The sequence below is a fragment of the Orycteropus afer genome, unplaced genomic scaffold, assembly GCF_000298275.1.
Source record: "Orycteropus afer afer isolate SDZICR_OR568_19922 unplaced genomic scaffold, OryAfe1.0 scaffold00310, whole genome shotgun sequence".
In the NCBI taxonomy this organism is placed as follows: domain Eukaryota; kingdom Metazoa; phylum Chordata; class Mammalia; order Tubulidentata; family Orycteropodidae; genus Orycteropus; species Orycteropus afer.
Genome location: NW_006921897.1, coordinates 1,854,778 through 1,869,433, shown reverse-complemented (window position 1 = coordinate 1,869,433; position 14,656 = coordinate 1,854,778). Strand labels below are relative to the sequence as shown.

The window sequence follows — 14,656 nt, the reverse complement described above, 5'->3', positions numbered from 1 at the left end:
TTTTTTTTTTTTTTTTTAGTGGTAACAGATTGAAACTTGGATCTTCACAAAGATTTGAGCAAAGTCAGAACAGTGAATAGGTGACCAAACGTTTTTCCTTTTTAAATTTTGTTAAAAGAGTGTTTACTACTTAAAGCAAGAGTAATAATCATGCACTACAGGGTTTATAATACGTGTAGAAGTAAAACATACCACAACAACAGCACAAAGAATAGTAGGTAGATGGTAGTAGACAACTGTGAGGTTCTTCAACTGTACATGAAGTAGTATAATATCATACAGTAATATGTACTATTATAGAGGATACGTTTACTAAAAAATACACTACATAAGCATATATGTGTACATACACACATACATTCATATTTTCTTAGATGGGGTCTATATGTTTCATCATATGGGGTACGCAGTACAGTAAAGTTTATAAACTCCAGATTATGAGGAGAAGCATAAAAGGTCTGCCGGGTGACTCAGGGTCTATAAGAACTGGGGCTGTTTTAAGGTGAGTGATCAAATGACTGTTCTTTCCATCTTTTTACCTTCTAACTTTATGGTATTAGTGCTCCTAGACAAGGATAAAATGGGCCCTATTGATGAATTCTGCTGCCACAATGACTGTAACCACTACTGCCTGCTCTCATTCTAAAGATGTATCCTCTCCTGCTTCAATCTCTATGCAGGTACAGTAGCAGAAGTGCATGGACTCAGAGGCGAAGCTGAATGATGGCCACTGCCCATTCTCTTCACTTGACCCAAGGGGCCAATGGCAATAGCCCAAAGACCCACTGAGGGAGATGGATGCTATTTACCAGAAGTAAATACAGCCCAGCTTGTACTTTGGAACAATTGGTCAACCTTGCCACTTGCACAATCTTCCAGCAAAGGTTACATGGTAGCTGAGCATGATCATGGCAGAATCCCTGGGCCTCGTCACCATCTGTCTTTTAGGATATCTACTCAGTGCTGACTGTACAGGTTGGTTTCCTTCTTTAAAATCCACTGAGCATGTTTGTCTTTTAGATATAGAAACGCCTGGTGCTCTCTTTGTCAGTAAATAATGATCACATGATTTGACAGCTGTATTTTGGATTCTAGTCGCCATCATGTGGATTGGTGAGTACTGGCTCTCTGGTGGCTGGGTCATCGTCATCTCTTTTTCAGTAAATAGATTTTCAATCCTAATGTTATTCTTCCTTTAATGAACACTGCTGAGTTTATGACTGGACAATGTAACTCCTCTTGGAAAACAGTCATCTACTTGGTTAAAAAAATTTAAAGAGCAAAAAGGTTTTAATAAGGACACAGGAGAATAAGGAGAAAAAAATTAACTATTATTTTTTAGTTTGGGGACTCACCACTTTGGTATCAAAAGTAAAACATTAAAACCACAAACAATGGTTTTATTTACTTTGGTTTTAAGATATGAAATGTGTTTTTAAAAATTACAACTATACAATGAGGCATGGAGACTTTAAAAAACCTGTAAAATTATCTATCTTCAATTTAAAGTTTTTGTTAAAACAGAGACATTAAACTTTTCATCAAGAAGTTGGTATTGATCACCAAATTTTCTCACAGATTAGGAAGAAATCATTTTGTCTCTGATTCCAAACATGTCAGAGCTGGTATCCAGGGAAACTTAGTACACAGCTGAGCTCCCCAGGGAAGCCAAGCAAATATAAGACTTGCTGTAAAGAGTAGAAACTTACAAAGCCACGTGTATTCTTTGTTTTCTAACTTCAGTACCCTTCTGCACTCCCCAGAGGAAGCCATAAGACAGTCTTGCATTTGGACAAACAGCATGTTCTTGCAGGAAGCATTTATCACACTTATGTGTCAACCTACTAAAATCCAGTCTATGAGATGACAATGCCAGGATCAGGGGTGCCAACCCCAAGAGTCCCCAGAAAGCAGACTGGCACTGTGATTCCCACTCCAGACATGATGTCAGATACGGAATCCAACTGAAAGGGAGAAGTAATGATGTGAGAATGCAAAGGTTCAGTCAAACTAGCAAAGTGAGTAGAGTCAAGGGATAAATAAAACTGGCTGGAAATCACACAAAGCAGGAAATAAAGCCAGGTCACTAGCCAGATCTGGGAGTCCAAAGGCCGCAAGAGAAGTGGGGAGTTGAGGGAGGCTCTAAGAGGGCCGCTGCAAACCTCAGAAGCTGGGAGACCTCAGATGTTTGAAAAGGATAGGGTTTAGGGCACGGAAGAGGGACTAGGGCTTCAGAGCTTGGGAAATTGTGACTAGAGATCAACTTGAAATATGTTCCTTAGCTGGTTAAATGTATGACCCCCGACACTGAGAAGAAAGACTGGGAATCTGGAGCCACTGAGGTCAAAGATAACAGGCCTCTGAGGAGTCCCTGGGGGTGCCAGTGATTGAGCACTGGATTACTAACTGAAAGGCTGGCAGTTCAAACCCACCCAGATGGAGGACAGGCCTGGCAATCTGCTTCCCAAAGGTCCCAGCCTTGAAACCCTATGGAGCAATTCTACCCTGCACACACGGGGTCACCAGGAGCGGCTTGGCAGCAACTAACAATGAAGGCGACAAGAGGGGCGGGCCAGGGGACTCCCCAAAGGGTGGACAGGACTGATGCTCCCCTCTCTTCTGCTTGTAAACTGTCGATGGCTCCCAAAATGAGTCTCTGTGTGGGACACACTGAAATGTTGCATTTCTGTGGCTGTTGCCTCTGGGCGTTACTGCAGCAATTTGAAACTGAATCAAAACAGAACCAATTCCGTTTTATAAAGTGCATGGCCTGACGCAGTCTTGCATTTGAACATTACTGGGGATAAACCAGGCTCTGCCTTTGACCTAAAGCACCATGAGGTCAAGGTGAGAGATTTTAGAACAATGAGCTCTGGTAGCATAGTGCCTAAGGCATTTGGCTGCTAACCAGAAGGCTGGCGGTTCAAACCCACCAACCACTCCTCGGAAGGAAGACTGGGCAATCTACCTCCATAGTGATACCTCCTTGGAAACCCAAGGAGGGGTCGCTATGAGTCGGGTTTGACTCAATGGTAGTGAGCTTGGTTTTGGTTTGGTTTGTGATAAGGTATGTCCCAGGTGCTAAGAGAACGTGGATAAAGGAGCACTTTAAATGGGAAGACATGACTGATGACATTTGATGCTGGGTCTTAAAGGATGCATAGGAATTCAAACAAACAAACAGAAAACAAATTAGTTGCTGTGGAGTGAGTTCTGATTCCTGGAGACCCTGTGTGTGTCAGAGGACTATGTGCTCCACAGGGTGGTCGCTGGCTGTAATCCCACATAAGTAGGTCACCAGGCCTTTCTTCTGTGGCGCCATTGGGTAGATTCAACCTGCCTACCCTTCAGTTAATAACCAAGCTCAAACCGTCTGCCCTACCAAGGGACCTTGAGTAGAAGTTCACTCTCCTTACATTTCTGATTCTACACAGAAAATCATCATGTGCAAAGGTCCCAATCCACAAAGAATGTGAGGTATTTCAGAGTGTCCAAGTAGTTCAGCAGGAAACCTGATTGGCGAAGATGAGAAATGAGGCAGGATGACTAGACGGGGTCATGAAAGCCCTGAACTGAAGAGTTTGGACAACAGAACACAACATGGAGTCATCAGAAATGTAAAAACCGGGACTGCCCCTGAGAGCTGCTAGAGGACACTCAGTGTGGCCATACGCACCTGAACTGATAGCAAGCGGTGCGGGACCAGGGGAGAGCAGTCTGGAGGCTGCTGCCATAGGGTTTTCATGGGCAGCTTTTTGTTGTTGTTGTTTTAATTTTTATTGCGATTTGGGTGAGTTTACAGAGCAAGTTCACTCTCCATGCAGCAGTTCACATACACTTCGTCTCATGACACTGCTACAGTTTCCCACAATGCAACAGCTCCCCACCCACTTCCTCCCCATAGTTAGCTTCCCTGTGCCTGTCCCTCCATGCACTCCTGGCCCTGTGCAGACACTGCCCTTCTGTTGGCCCATGATGGATCTCTCCAAGGAGTGCATCTACCTGATGTCAACACTCATATTGGCTGATCGTGGAGAGTGGAGGGCCACGCCTTTGTTCCCAGCCTGCCTAGGAAGCTCTACTGAAACCTGCTCAACATCAGAGCGACACGCAAGCCTCCACTGACAGACAAGTGGGAGCTGCACCAGCAGGTGCTCTGGCTGGGGATCAAACCCTGGTCTCCTCCATGGAAGGGGAGAATTCCACCACCGACCCACCACTGGCCCCTACAAGTGAGCTTAAGGAGGTAGAAATGACAAGACTTACTAACCATGTGGGTACGGAAGGGGAACAAGTTTAGGGGAAGTACGCAGAGTATGTCTTGGGCATTTTGAATTTGATGTTATGATTCTGGGACACAGCACAGTGGCCACGAGCACTGGCTCTGCAGACTGACTGCCTGAGTCTAAATCCTGGCTCCGAGGCTAGTATGTTACTTTGGGCAAAGTACTTAACCTCTCTGAAACTTAGTTTTCCTCATTTACAAAAATGAGATGAAAGCGCCTGTCTCGTGGGACTGTTATGAGGATGAAATGAGATAACGGAGCCACAGCACTGAGCACAGTGTCCACCCCTTCAGACGCATGAAATGAACATCAGCCATCACCAGCCATGTTACAGGCTACAGCTAAGGGGCTGGAGAGAGGATCTGGAATTCAGAAGCTGTATTTGACAGGAGATGGCTAGCGGGGGCTTGCTGCTACATGCGTGGTAGTCACGGCCACGAGTGTGTGAACACCCAGAGTGATCACGGGTATTGTGGCACCTCGTATAGTATCTAGGAGTCCTGGTGGTGCATTTGGCTGCTAACCAAAAGTTTGGCAGTTAGAACCCAGCAGTTGCTGTACGGAGAAAGATGAGGCAGTCTGCTACTGTCAATATTTATAGCCTTTGAAACCCTACAGGGCAGTTCTACTCTATCCTATAGGATCACTGTAAGTTGGAATCAATCGATGGCAGTGGGGTGGGTTTGGGTTTTTTTTTTTTAGTACAGTGCCTGCAGTCCTTGGGTTAATGCATTCCCACCAGCCACTCCTGGGAAGGAAGGTTGGGCAATCCTACTTCCATAGTGATACTGCCTTGGAAACCCAAGGAGGGGTCGCTATGAGTTGGGGCCGACTCGACAGCACATAACAACAACAACTGCTAATGGAAAGGTCGGGGGTTTGAGTCCACCTATCAGTGCCTTGGAAGAAAGGCCTGGTAATCTATTTATGAAATATCAGCCATTGTAAACCCTACGGAGCACAGCTCTACTCTGACATGTGTGGGACTGTCATGAGTCAGAGGCAACTGGACGTCTGGTTTTTCTCAGGAAGGGAAAGAGCTAGACAACAGTGCATTGACGAGCTCAAGGGAATTGGGGAAGTTATGAAGAAGACAGGCCAGCCGGCACGAGAGTGATAGGGAGAGAAGAGGTAGTCAGCGTCCCCCAGCCCACACCTATCCTCGCTGACCTGCCAGCAGCCCCTGAGGTAGATGTTCTTACTATACTACTGTTACACCCATTTTACATTTGAAAAAATTACAGTTCAGAGAATACGTGACTTGCTCAAGGTCCCATAGCCAATCAGCAGCAGAGATGTGGTTCGAACCCACATTTTGTTTTGTTTGTTTGTTTGTTTTTTGGTCACTCTAAACTTGCTGCCCCTCGCGGTGGGCCCACGTTCTAGAGCACAGCTGCCCCATAGTGGTTCTCAGTTCTAATCTTGATGGAAGCAGCTCCCCAGGCCTTTCTTCCTTTGCTCTGCCCGGTAGGTTCAAAGCGCCAACCACTAAGCGCAAAACCATTTGTGCCACCTAGGGACCTTTTCACACCTGACCATGCTGTAAAAGGAAGACACAGCTAGCACTGTCAGACAGCCCAGAGCCACGAACCTGGGTTGAACAGAGAGGAGTGCCTGGTGGAGGCTGGGAGGCAGTGATGTGTGATGGTGTCCATCTGCAGCTTGGTGATTTTCTCCCACAGTGCTCAGCTGCCTCAGAAGGGAAGAGAGAAGGCAGATGGCTCGGCTGCTCTAGGGTTGGGATTGCAGGGTAGGTGCAGCACTGAAGAAAGGGGTTAAGGGAACTGAGGAAGTTGGCGAGTGAATAACTGAAGGGAATCTAGGGCAAATTCAGAGAAAAAGTAAAGCCCAGAGGGGATTTGCAGAGGAAGAGAAAGTGAGGTTGAAAAAAATAAATTATTATTATTATTTTAAAAAAAAGGTGAGGTTGTCAAGGGACTAGAAAGCTCCATTGAAAATCAAGGACTAGAGTTGGATTTTCTTGTTTGGGGAGTTAATGGGAAGACAGTCCCAAAATGCCCTGGGAAGTTCATCCTCAAAGCACACAGTCCTGTTAGATGGTGTCAGATACTATGGTAGTCTTTTTCTTTTCTTCTGTTAATCTGTGTTTTCAAAATTGTTTTGTTGTTGTTGTTGCTCTTGAGAATATACGCAGCAGAACACACACCAATTCAGCAATTTCCACATTCAGTGACAGCGATGACATTCTGTGAGTTGTGCTAACAATTCTTACCCTCCTTCACCGAATTGTTACACTGCTCGTCTTTTGAGGAAAGGAGAAACTTCAGGTGGCTTCTTAAATTCCTGGTAGTAACTACACACACACATACACCACTTTACAAGCCATGAATATGACCATATATATGGAAAGAGAGGATATGAAGGGTGGAGACTCAATGCTCCAGAGTCCAGCAGTACCTCTAGAGGCCAGGCAATCATAACTAAATGAGCACCACCCAGAATCCCAGGGGGACGCTTACGTTACTGGAATTGCTATAACACATGCCAACGGAAGGTCTAGTGAGTCTGAAGAGAAGAAAGCAACTCAGTGGTTTTTCTTGACCAGCTACTGAGAGACACTGAGTTCAGATTTGCAGCTGGACCACAGTTAGGCCTCTGTTCTTCCATGAGGATGCATTACCGAGTGATTTGGACAACAGCATCCTGCCCACAGCCCAGCCAAGCTGATAGAGCCCCTTGCGAGGAGCTGCTCTTTTCAAATGATGACAAAGTGTGAAGTTAACTGCTTCTTTGAGAACTTTCTTATTCATCCAAAGTCAATTCAAATACGACTGGAAATCTGACCTTTCGTTACTAGCGCTCTCCTGACAGAAAATAAAATTGAAATTTAATTCCTAAATCTCCATGTGTACACAGTGCCCTGGGAACACTGGCGCTTTGGGCACCATGCCCACAGGGAAATTGGCTTTGGGATTACTTGGATTAAAACAAAGCCTTTCATAAGAGATGTATTTAATTTTCATGATGTTTTCTTTTTTCTAAAGCTAAAGAATGGTTCTTTTTAATTTCAGTTTTTCTTGATCATGAAAATGCCACCAAAATTCTGAACCGGCCAAAGAGATACAATTCCGGTAAATTGGAAGAGTTTGTTCAAGGGAGTCTGGAGAGAGAATGTATAGAAGAAAAGTGTAGTTTTGAAGAAGCAAGAGAAGTTTTTGAAAACACAGAAAAAACTGTGAGTAGTTCCATATCACATTCCTCAGATGTCGAGCAAAGAACAAAAATCCTTTAAAAAGAAACACCAAAAGAAATTTCCCTTCGGAATTTTAAAGTATCAATACATATATGAGCATTATAAATGTAATAAAAGAAGAGACCCCCCCCAAAAAAAATACTTAGGATACTACTGTTAATTTGTCCCCTTTTTCCTTTTTCTTTATAGACGGAATTTTGGAAGCAGTATGTTGGTAAGTAATTTATTTCAGCCCCTTGCAAGTATCTGAAACGTCTGGAATCATGTTTTGTTTTGTTTTGTTTTTCTCTGCAAATAGATAATAGACGAAACTGTCAAAAAGACTCAGAAAAATGAGTTCAACTCTTTCCCAAGATTGAATGCTGGGGTCCTACATGTTTATGCCAGTGTGGGAGACATCAGCTGGTGGATAAGTGTATTCCTTCCAAGGGCTGCAAAAGAACATCACTCTAGCCCAGGAAGCTGGGAGGAGGAAACTGAAATGACTGTATCTTGAGACTAGATTAGAGTTGCAATCTTAGTAGAGAATCAGAACATGCTCAACAGTCCTTCTTAGGGTGGCCTCCGTGACTGCCTCTTGCCTCCCTTCTTGTGCCCCTCTGAGCTCTCCTACTGCTCTCCTCCTCACGTGCTGAGCTCTGGCCCCGTGGCACCCCTGCTGCCCCATGAGAACTCTAGCATCACTCCCCCTTAAGAGTCCCTTTTCAGGCCTGTTCTTTCAACCTAGAACGCTATTCTCCCAGGTATCTCTTGGCTCACTCCCTCACCTCCTCCAGGTTTCCTCCCAAATGTCACCACCTCAGGGAGACCCACTTTGATCATTTTATTTGGTACCTTTACCTGCCCCCACCACACTAGACACCTCTATCCTGCTCGTTTTCCATAGCACTTGTCACCATCTAAGATTTCCTATACTTGTTCTATAATATTTATCATTTATTATTTATTATGTCTCATTCCACTAGACTGCAAGCTTTATGTGGGCAGGGAAATTCAATTGCTTTATTTTTTGATCTATTTCTAGCACCTACAACAATATCTGGTACAGAGGTACTCCATGACTTTGGATTGAACGGACTGACCAAAAGGAGGAAAATTCAAAATTTTAATGGCAACTTATTTTACAATGGAGTCCCTGGGTGGTACGAAGGGTTACTGTACCCAGCTGCTAAGCAAAAGGTTGAGGTTCAACTCTACCCGGAGCAATCTGGGAAGGAAGGCCTGGCGATCTATTCCCAAAAGATCACAGACACTGACAGCCCCACGGAGGACAGTTCTACTCTGACATCCGTGGGGTTGCCAAGAGTCTGAGTCACATCCAAACCAACTGGTTACTGGATAAATTTTAGAACTAATTTAAAAGCCAACAGCAGACACTGAGGGGGTATAAGACTGTGCATGGACAGGAACAATTAACCAGAATTGAATTCACGGATCCCTGTTTTTGAGATCCAGTTCTCTTGCACACAGTTCCTGTTCTGGAGACACTATTAGATGCTGTCATATCCTCAGAACTCAACAAACTTAGGTTTAGAAATCATGAGGAAGAGGCCCAGTCCACTCGACTGCTTGACCTACCTTTTCCTGTTCTTAGTAACGGACTCTGCCGGGACAATGCTCTATTGACATGTCCTCGGCAAGTCATCCACACACGTCTTTTCTTCTCTGCTCCTGCTGAATTTAAAACTCCCAATCTTGGGATTCCTTTTAAAAAAGCAAATCAATTTCCACTTTCCAAGAAGAATTTTCCTGGCTGCATTTAAACACCCATGATCCTTCATTGCCTCCCTCAAGGGCGGGTGGCCTTCTAAGCACCAGATCTTGCACCTGGGCCCTGCCCCCTAGGTCACATGGGCTGTGCTGTGTGCTGTATGTCCAGTATGTTATTGTGATGTGCCGTTGAGTCTGACCGACTCACAGCAACCCCTTCTTGGGTTTCCAAGGCAGTATCACTACGGAAGTAGATTGCCCAACCTTCCTTCCGAGGAGTGGCTAGTGGGTTTGAACCGCCAGCCTTCTGGATAGCAGTCAAGTGCCTTAGGCACTACACCACCAGAGCTCTTACCTCCAGTATAGATACTGGGGAAACATCAAGGGCATGATTCAGTCATCGCCGCTTTTTCTATCAAAAAAACAAAAAAGGAAAATAAAAAGGAACTCCAAGCTTCTTTTCACTTGCAGCAGAGATTCCTAACCACGACAAAAGTAGCATGCCATTTCTCCCCACATGGCTTTCCCATACAAGAGGGGCCCAGAGTGACTAACTGCTACCCTCTTGTCTACTATCAACCTGCCCCAGAAAGAGCCTGGTTGAGGAAGAATCGTTACCCAAACACATTAACTAGCCAACTATCCAGCACTTTACAAAGTGCCTGTTCCACTTCACCTTCACACAAACCCTGTGAGCAAAGCATTATTAAGTCAGCTTCACAGAGGAGGAAACTGAGGCTTGAGGAAGTTAAAGGACTGGCCAAAGGCCATCCAGCTGGAAAGTCATGGAACCGAGAAGCAAACCCAAGTCCTCTCATTTCCAACCCCTTGCTTTCACTGTTATCCCTTATGGTCTTCAGATGTAGATGCAGTTATTCATTAAATAGCAACCTAGTCACCTTAAACAGGAAGGTCTCACTTGGCCAGGTCTTGTCCCTTTCTGTCTTTGACCCTTCCTGGCTATGGCTTTGCCTGCCCCAAAGTACACACAGACGAGCACTCAAAGGAAGAACTAAATGCACAATAAAATGACACTCATTTTAAAGATCTGTCTCAGCAAATGAGTTGCTGTGTAGCTGGCGGCAAGCCCAGACCCTTTCAGTGAAACATCCTAAATAATTCAGACTCGTTGGTCTATAATATAAAGTGCAAATGTAGCTCATTTTTTAGACCTGTTCTGAACATCAATAATAATAAACCCGAGATAACGTATTTTGTTTTCATAGAATTGGAACAAATTGCAGTATTTGTGCAAAAGCACATTGGTTCAAGGGGCAGAGGGGACAAGGTCTCATTTTTACAGCAAGCAGATTCTCCAGAGAGGAACTGCTTCTGAGAAAGGGATATTAGTCCCTTAGTCTACGCAACCTAGATGAAGCCTTCCAACAGGGAGGAGGCAAGTGAGCAGGGATGACACACACCGGATGTTGGGTGGTTTTGCTCCAGAGATTGACTAACAAGTGGGAATTTCTCTTTGACTCCCTTTCTCTCTCAACCTTTCATTCTTCTTGCCATTTTCCCTCTTCTTTGGTTTTTCATGTATTGAGTCTTACTGACCTAGCTCCCATTTTTTATTTATTCAGGGCTACTATTTTTCCAGCTCAGTGTCCTTTCTGGTTCTATTCATCCTTTTCTCTAGAAGCTTCCTTAGAAGTATGTATGGATGCAAAGTGCTAAGAAACCAGACACAAGGTTCCCATCTCATCCTGAGCCTTCCTGTCACCTATTCCTTCCTCCTGTTTTCTTACCCCCAGTGTCTTCAAAGGCTTCCAAGAACCCTGGAAAGGGAGAATGGAGACATGGACAATGTATATATCAAGAAAACAGATGTAGAGTTTCATTTTTTTTTTCAGTCATTTATGATGTATTGAAAGTTGTTCCTCACTTTACTTACACCATTGCGACCTAACTCCTACAGAGTAGACTACCTGTAAGTGGTACGGTAATAAATGCTTCTGGCATCTTTCCCATTGTCTTCAACCATTACTGCATACTAAACAAGGTAAATGACAATACAAAGAATTAGATGTTTTTGCTCTGCAATTAGGTGACAAGTTCCTTGAGAGGATACAGCATGTGTTCTCCACATCAGTTACTCTGCAGGACCTGTGACAACGCAGGTTTTGTTTGGCACATAGATAGCAGTTTTTGAAATTATTTGATTTAGAATTAATTCCTCCATCATTTCATATGGGAGGACTGGAAATCCTTCTTACCCTACGTTGATAATGGGCATTTCTATATCCAGACAGTCTTCTTCCTCTCCCTTGTCCCTTGGGTTGCATAGACTATGGGCAAGCCTTCCCTGGGGCAATTTCCTAGGGTAGCGCTAGCCTAAGAACCTTCGCTTTCAAAACTCATGAAGACAGGGGCATCACATGCCTGTAGGCATGACTTCCAGTTCAGCAGTTCTGCTCTGACCCTGTAATCAATCAGGTTCTCCTCCCCACGGGTCAGTGCAGGGAGATCTGGGCATTCTAAGCCATTTATCTACTAATCCAAACTCTTTACCTGTCTCAAAGATGGAGACCAGTGTGAGTCCAACCCATGTTTAAATGGCGGCATGTGCAAAGATGACATCAATTCCTATGAATGTTGGTGTCAACTTGGATTTGAAGGAAAGAACTGTGAATTGGGTAAGTAACTTTTTTTATTCTCATTGTTCCAAAGTTTCCCTTCGGAACCAGGTGAAACTAGAAAATGCAATATTCATGTATCATAATTGTCTCTCAAAAATATACACTTTCAAAGCTTATGCATATTCACTCCATCTGTAACTATAGTTTTCAAGGTATGAACTCAAGAAACCATACTAAGGGAACTAACATTTAGGAGCTCACATGAAGTGGTAATGATGCTCCAGTCACTTTACTAAGTGCACTACTTCATTTAATCCTCAATAAAGCATATGGGGCTGGGTACCATTATGATCCCCACTCTATACAGAGGTAAAAATGGTAGCTCAAACAGCTCAAGGTCATAGAGGCAGTAAATGGCACAGTCTAGACTTGAACCTCAATTTGTATGACTCCAAACTCCAATGCTTCTAACCGCTATACAGACAGACCTTGCTTTATCACGCTCCACTCTATTGTGCTTCACAGATACTGCCATTTTTACCTCTTGAGTCTGTAGCAATACTACAGCAAGCAAGTCTATTGGTGCCATTTTTCCAGCAGCTTGTGCTCAGTTCTGTGTCCCATTTTGGTAATTCTCACAATGTTCCAAACTTTTTCATAATGCTATTGCACACTGACTACAGGATACTGTAAACATAACTTTTATATGCACTGGGAAGCCAGAAAATGCGTGGGACTTGCTTTATTGTGATTTTCACTTTACTGTAGTGGCGTGGAACCAACTGCAATATCCAAGGTATGCCTGCACTCACTACCTCAAAATTCAGAGAAAACTGAACATGTAACGTTGTTTCAACTTATGACTGATTTGCTATTAACACAGGCAGAGTGGAAGTCAATTAAGTACAGAACTAGGATATGACAAGGTCACTTCTTCCACTTAATAGAAACTTCTCAAATATATTACCACCCATCTGTCCGTTTGTTGGACTGCGGCGGCTTGCTCGTTGCTGTGATGGTGGAAGGAACGCCAGCAGTATTTCAAACACCAGCAGGATCACCCACAGTGGACAGGGTTCAGTGGACCTTCCAGATTACAGCAGACTAGCAAGAAAGGCCTGGAAATCTACTTCCAAAAAGCAGCCAACAGAAACCCTATGGTTCCAAACAGAATCGTGTCCAATATGGTGGTAGATGCTGAGCCCTCTAGGTTGGAAAGCACTCAAAATACACATGGCTACAACAATGGACTCAAACACATCAAAGGATCACAGGGATGGCACGGGGCCGGCCATGTTTTGTCCCGTTGTGCATGGGGTCACCACGGGTCGAAGCTACCCAGTAACAACTAACAACCCCCTCAAACACAAAGCCCTTCACAGGGTAAAGCTGTTGACAGAAATCAGAGCTCATTCTTGAATTTGATTATATTGATGCCATCAAAAGATTTTCATAGCAAATGCAGGATCATCACGCATCTTTTCTGGAATATTTTCCTTTGAGGTTTTGGTAATTGAAGCAGTCAACCCCAAAGCCCTTTATCTACTTGTTTATTACCTCCTGACACAATAGAGCCGGCGTTATGATTGGGAAAAGCACACAGTGCTGATGAAGGATTCTTTCTACTCAGAATCACCAGAAGAATAGAGACATAATCCTAAGGACAGGATTTAACACCACAGGCTACATGACTGAGGGCAAAGAGTACAAAATTAGCAGGAATCCATTACGGCATCATAGCAACCCACCTGATACACGGATGAAAAGGCATAAAACAAAATGAAATGCAGCAGCTGCACCGGTCCCATTGAGAAAGGAAACAAAGTCCCCTGTCAAGTGGCTCAAAAATCCTTTCATCACTAAACAGAGATCCATGCAGCGCCTTCCTTTGAGATCTAAATGATAAAAAAGAAGAAGAAGAAGAAGAAGATAAGTAAAGGAAAAGACGACAGGGCAAAAGCATTTAAGAAGAAAGAAGCGAGTGAATGGGGTGGATGAAGCGATCCACCTGGCTTGGACGCCCATTCCCTCAGGTTTCCCAGAGCAAAAGCTCCATGTCACCAGCCAGTGGGGACAAACCAACGCCCAGGTTACCTTTCCTGTGGGTGTTGTAACTGGCTCAACAGCACTGATGGGCTCCCATCAGCTGAAAGGTTGTAAGTTCAAATTGAGATTTACTTCGATAATGTTGATCCTGCTATTACAGAAAGCAACTGAAATCTTTGGAGTAGTTACTAATTATCAACTTAAATAATAAAACCATTGGAGCTGAGGGAACGAATAACCCAATTAGTCTCAGCGAAGACTGAGGAGCACACGGAGGAAGTGTAATTGAAAGCAGTGCTTAGCGTTAAACATTCCTAAATGCCTTTATCTAGCTGAAAAATAAGAACACTCTGAAGGAGGAGGCAAATCACCTGGAGGAATGGCAACATAAGCCTGAAACGCGGAGAGCAGGTTTTGCTGTAAATAAAAGGTGGCGCTCCCATGGCAGGAAGGCGCCACGCACAGCTGGCACTGTGTGGGTTACTCTTGGCTCCCGACGCTCTGGTTTGCTCAGGCCTCTGCAGTTGCACAGCAGCCCACACGGCGACCAGCACCACACCTGGCCTCCAGGCTGTGCTCTTCTCCCCAGCCGTCCTGGTCGAGGCTTAGTAAAATCCTTTGTGCTCAGTTAATTCAGAGGCAAAGTAAGATTGTTCCCAAAATGTTCTTTATGTGTAGAAAACTTTTTTAAAAAATTATCTCGGTGAACGTGTACAGAGCAAATTGGGTTTCCATTCAACAATTCATACACATTTACTTTTGTGACACTGATTGTAATCCTCACAATGGAACAGCTCTCTTCCCACTTCTTTCCTGTATTT

At 44.2% G+C, this 14,656-nt stretch overlaps 1 protein-coding gene across 1 annotated transcript in view; it reads left to right on the top strand.

Annotated features, from left to right (window-relative positions):
• The first annotated feature begins 902 nt into the window (after positions 1–902).
• F9 (coagulation factor IX) overlaps positions 903–14,656 on the top strand; it is a 48,870-nt gene continuing 35,116 nt past the window's right edge. Inside the window, exons 1-4 of the mRNA XM_007951716.2 lie at positions 903–975; positions 7,319–7,482; positions 7,690–7,714; positions 11,733–11,846. Coding sequence (XP_007949907.1) covers positions 903–975; positions 7,319–7,482; positions 7,690–7,714; positions 11,733–11,846 — 376 coding nt within the window. The remainder of the gene's footprint in view (positions 976–7,318; positions 7,483–7,689; positions 7,715–11,732; positions 11,847–14,656) is intronic.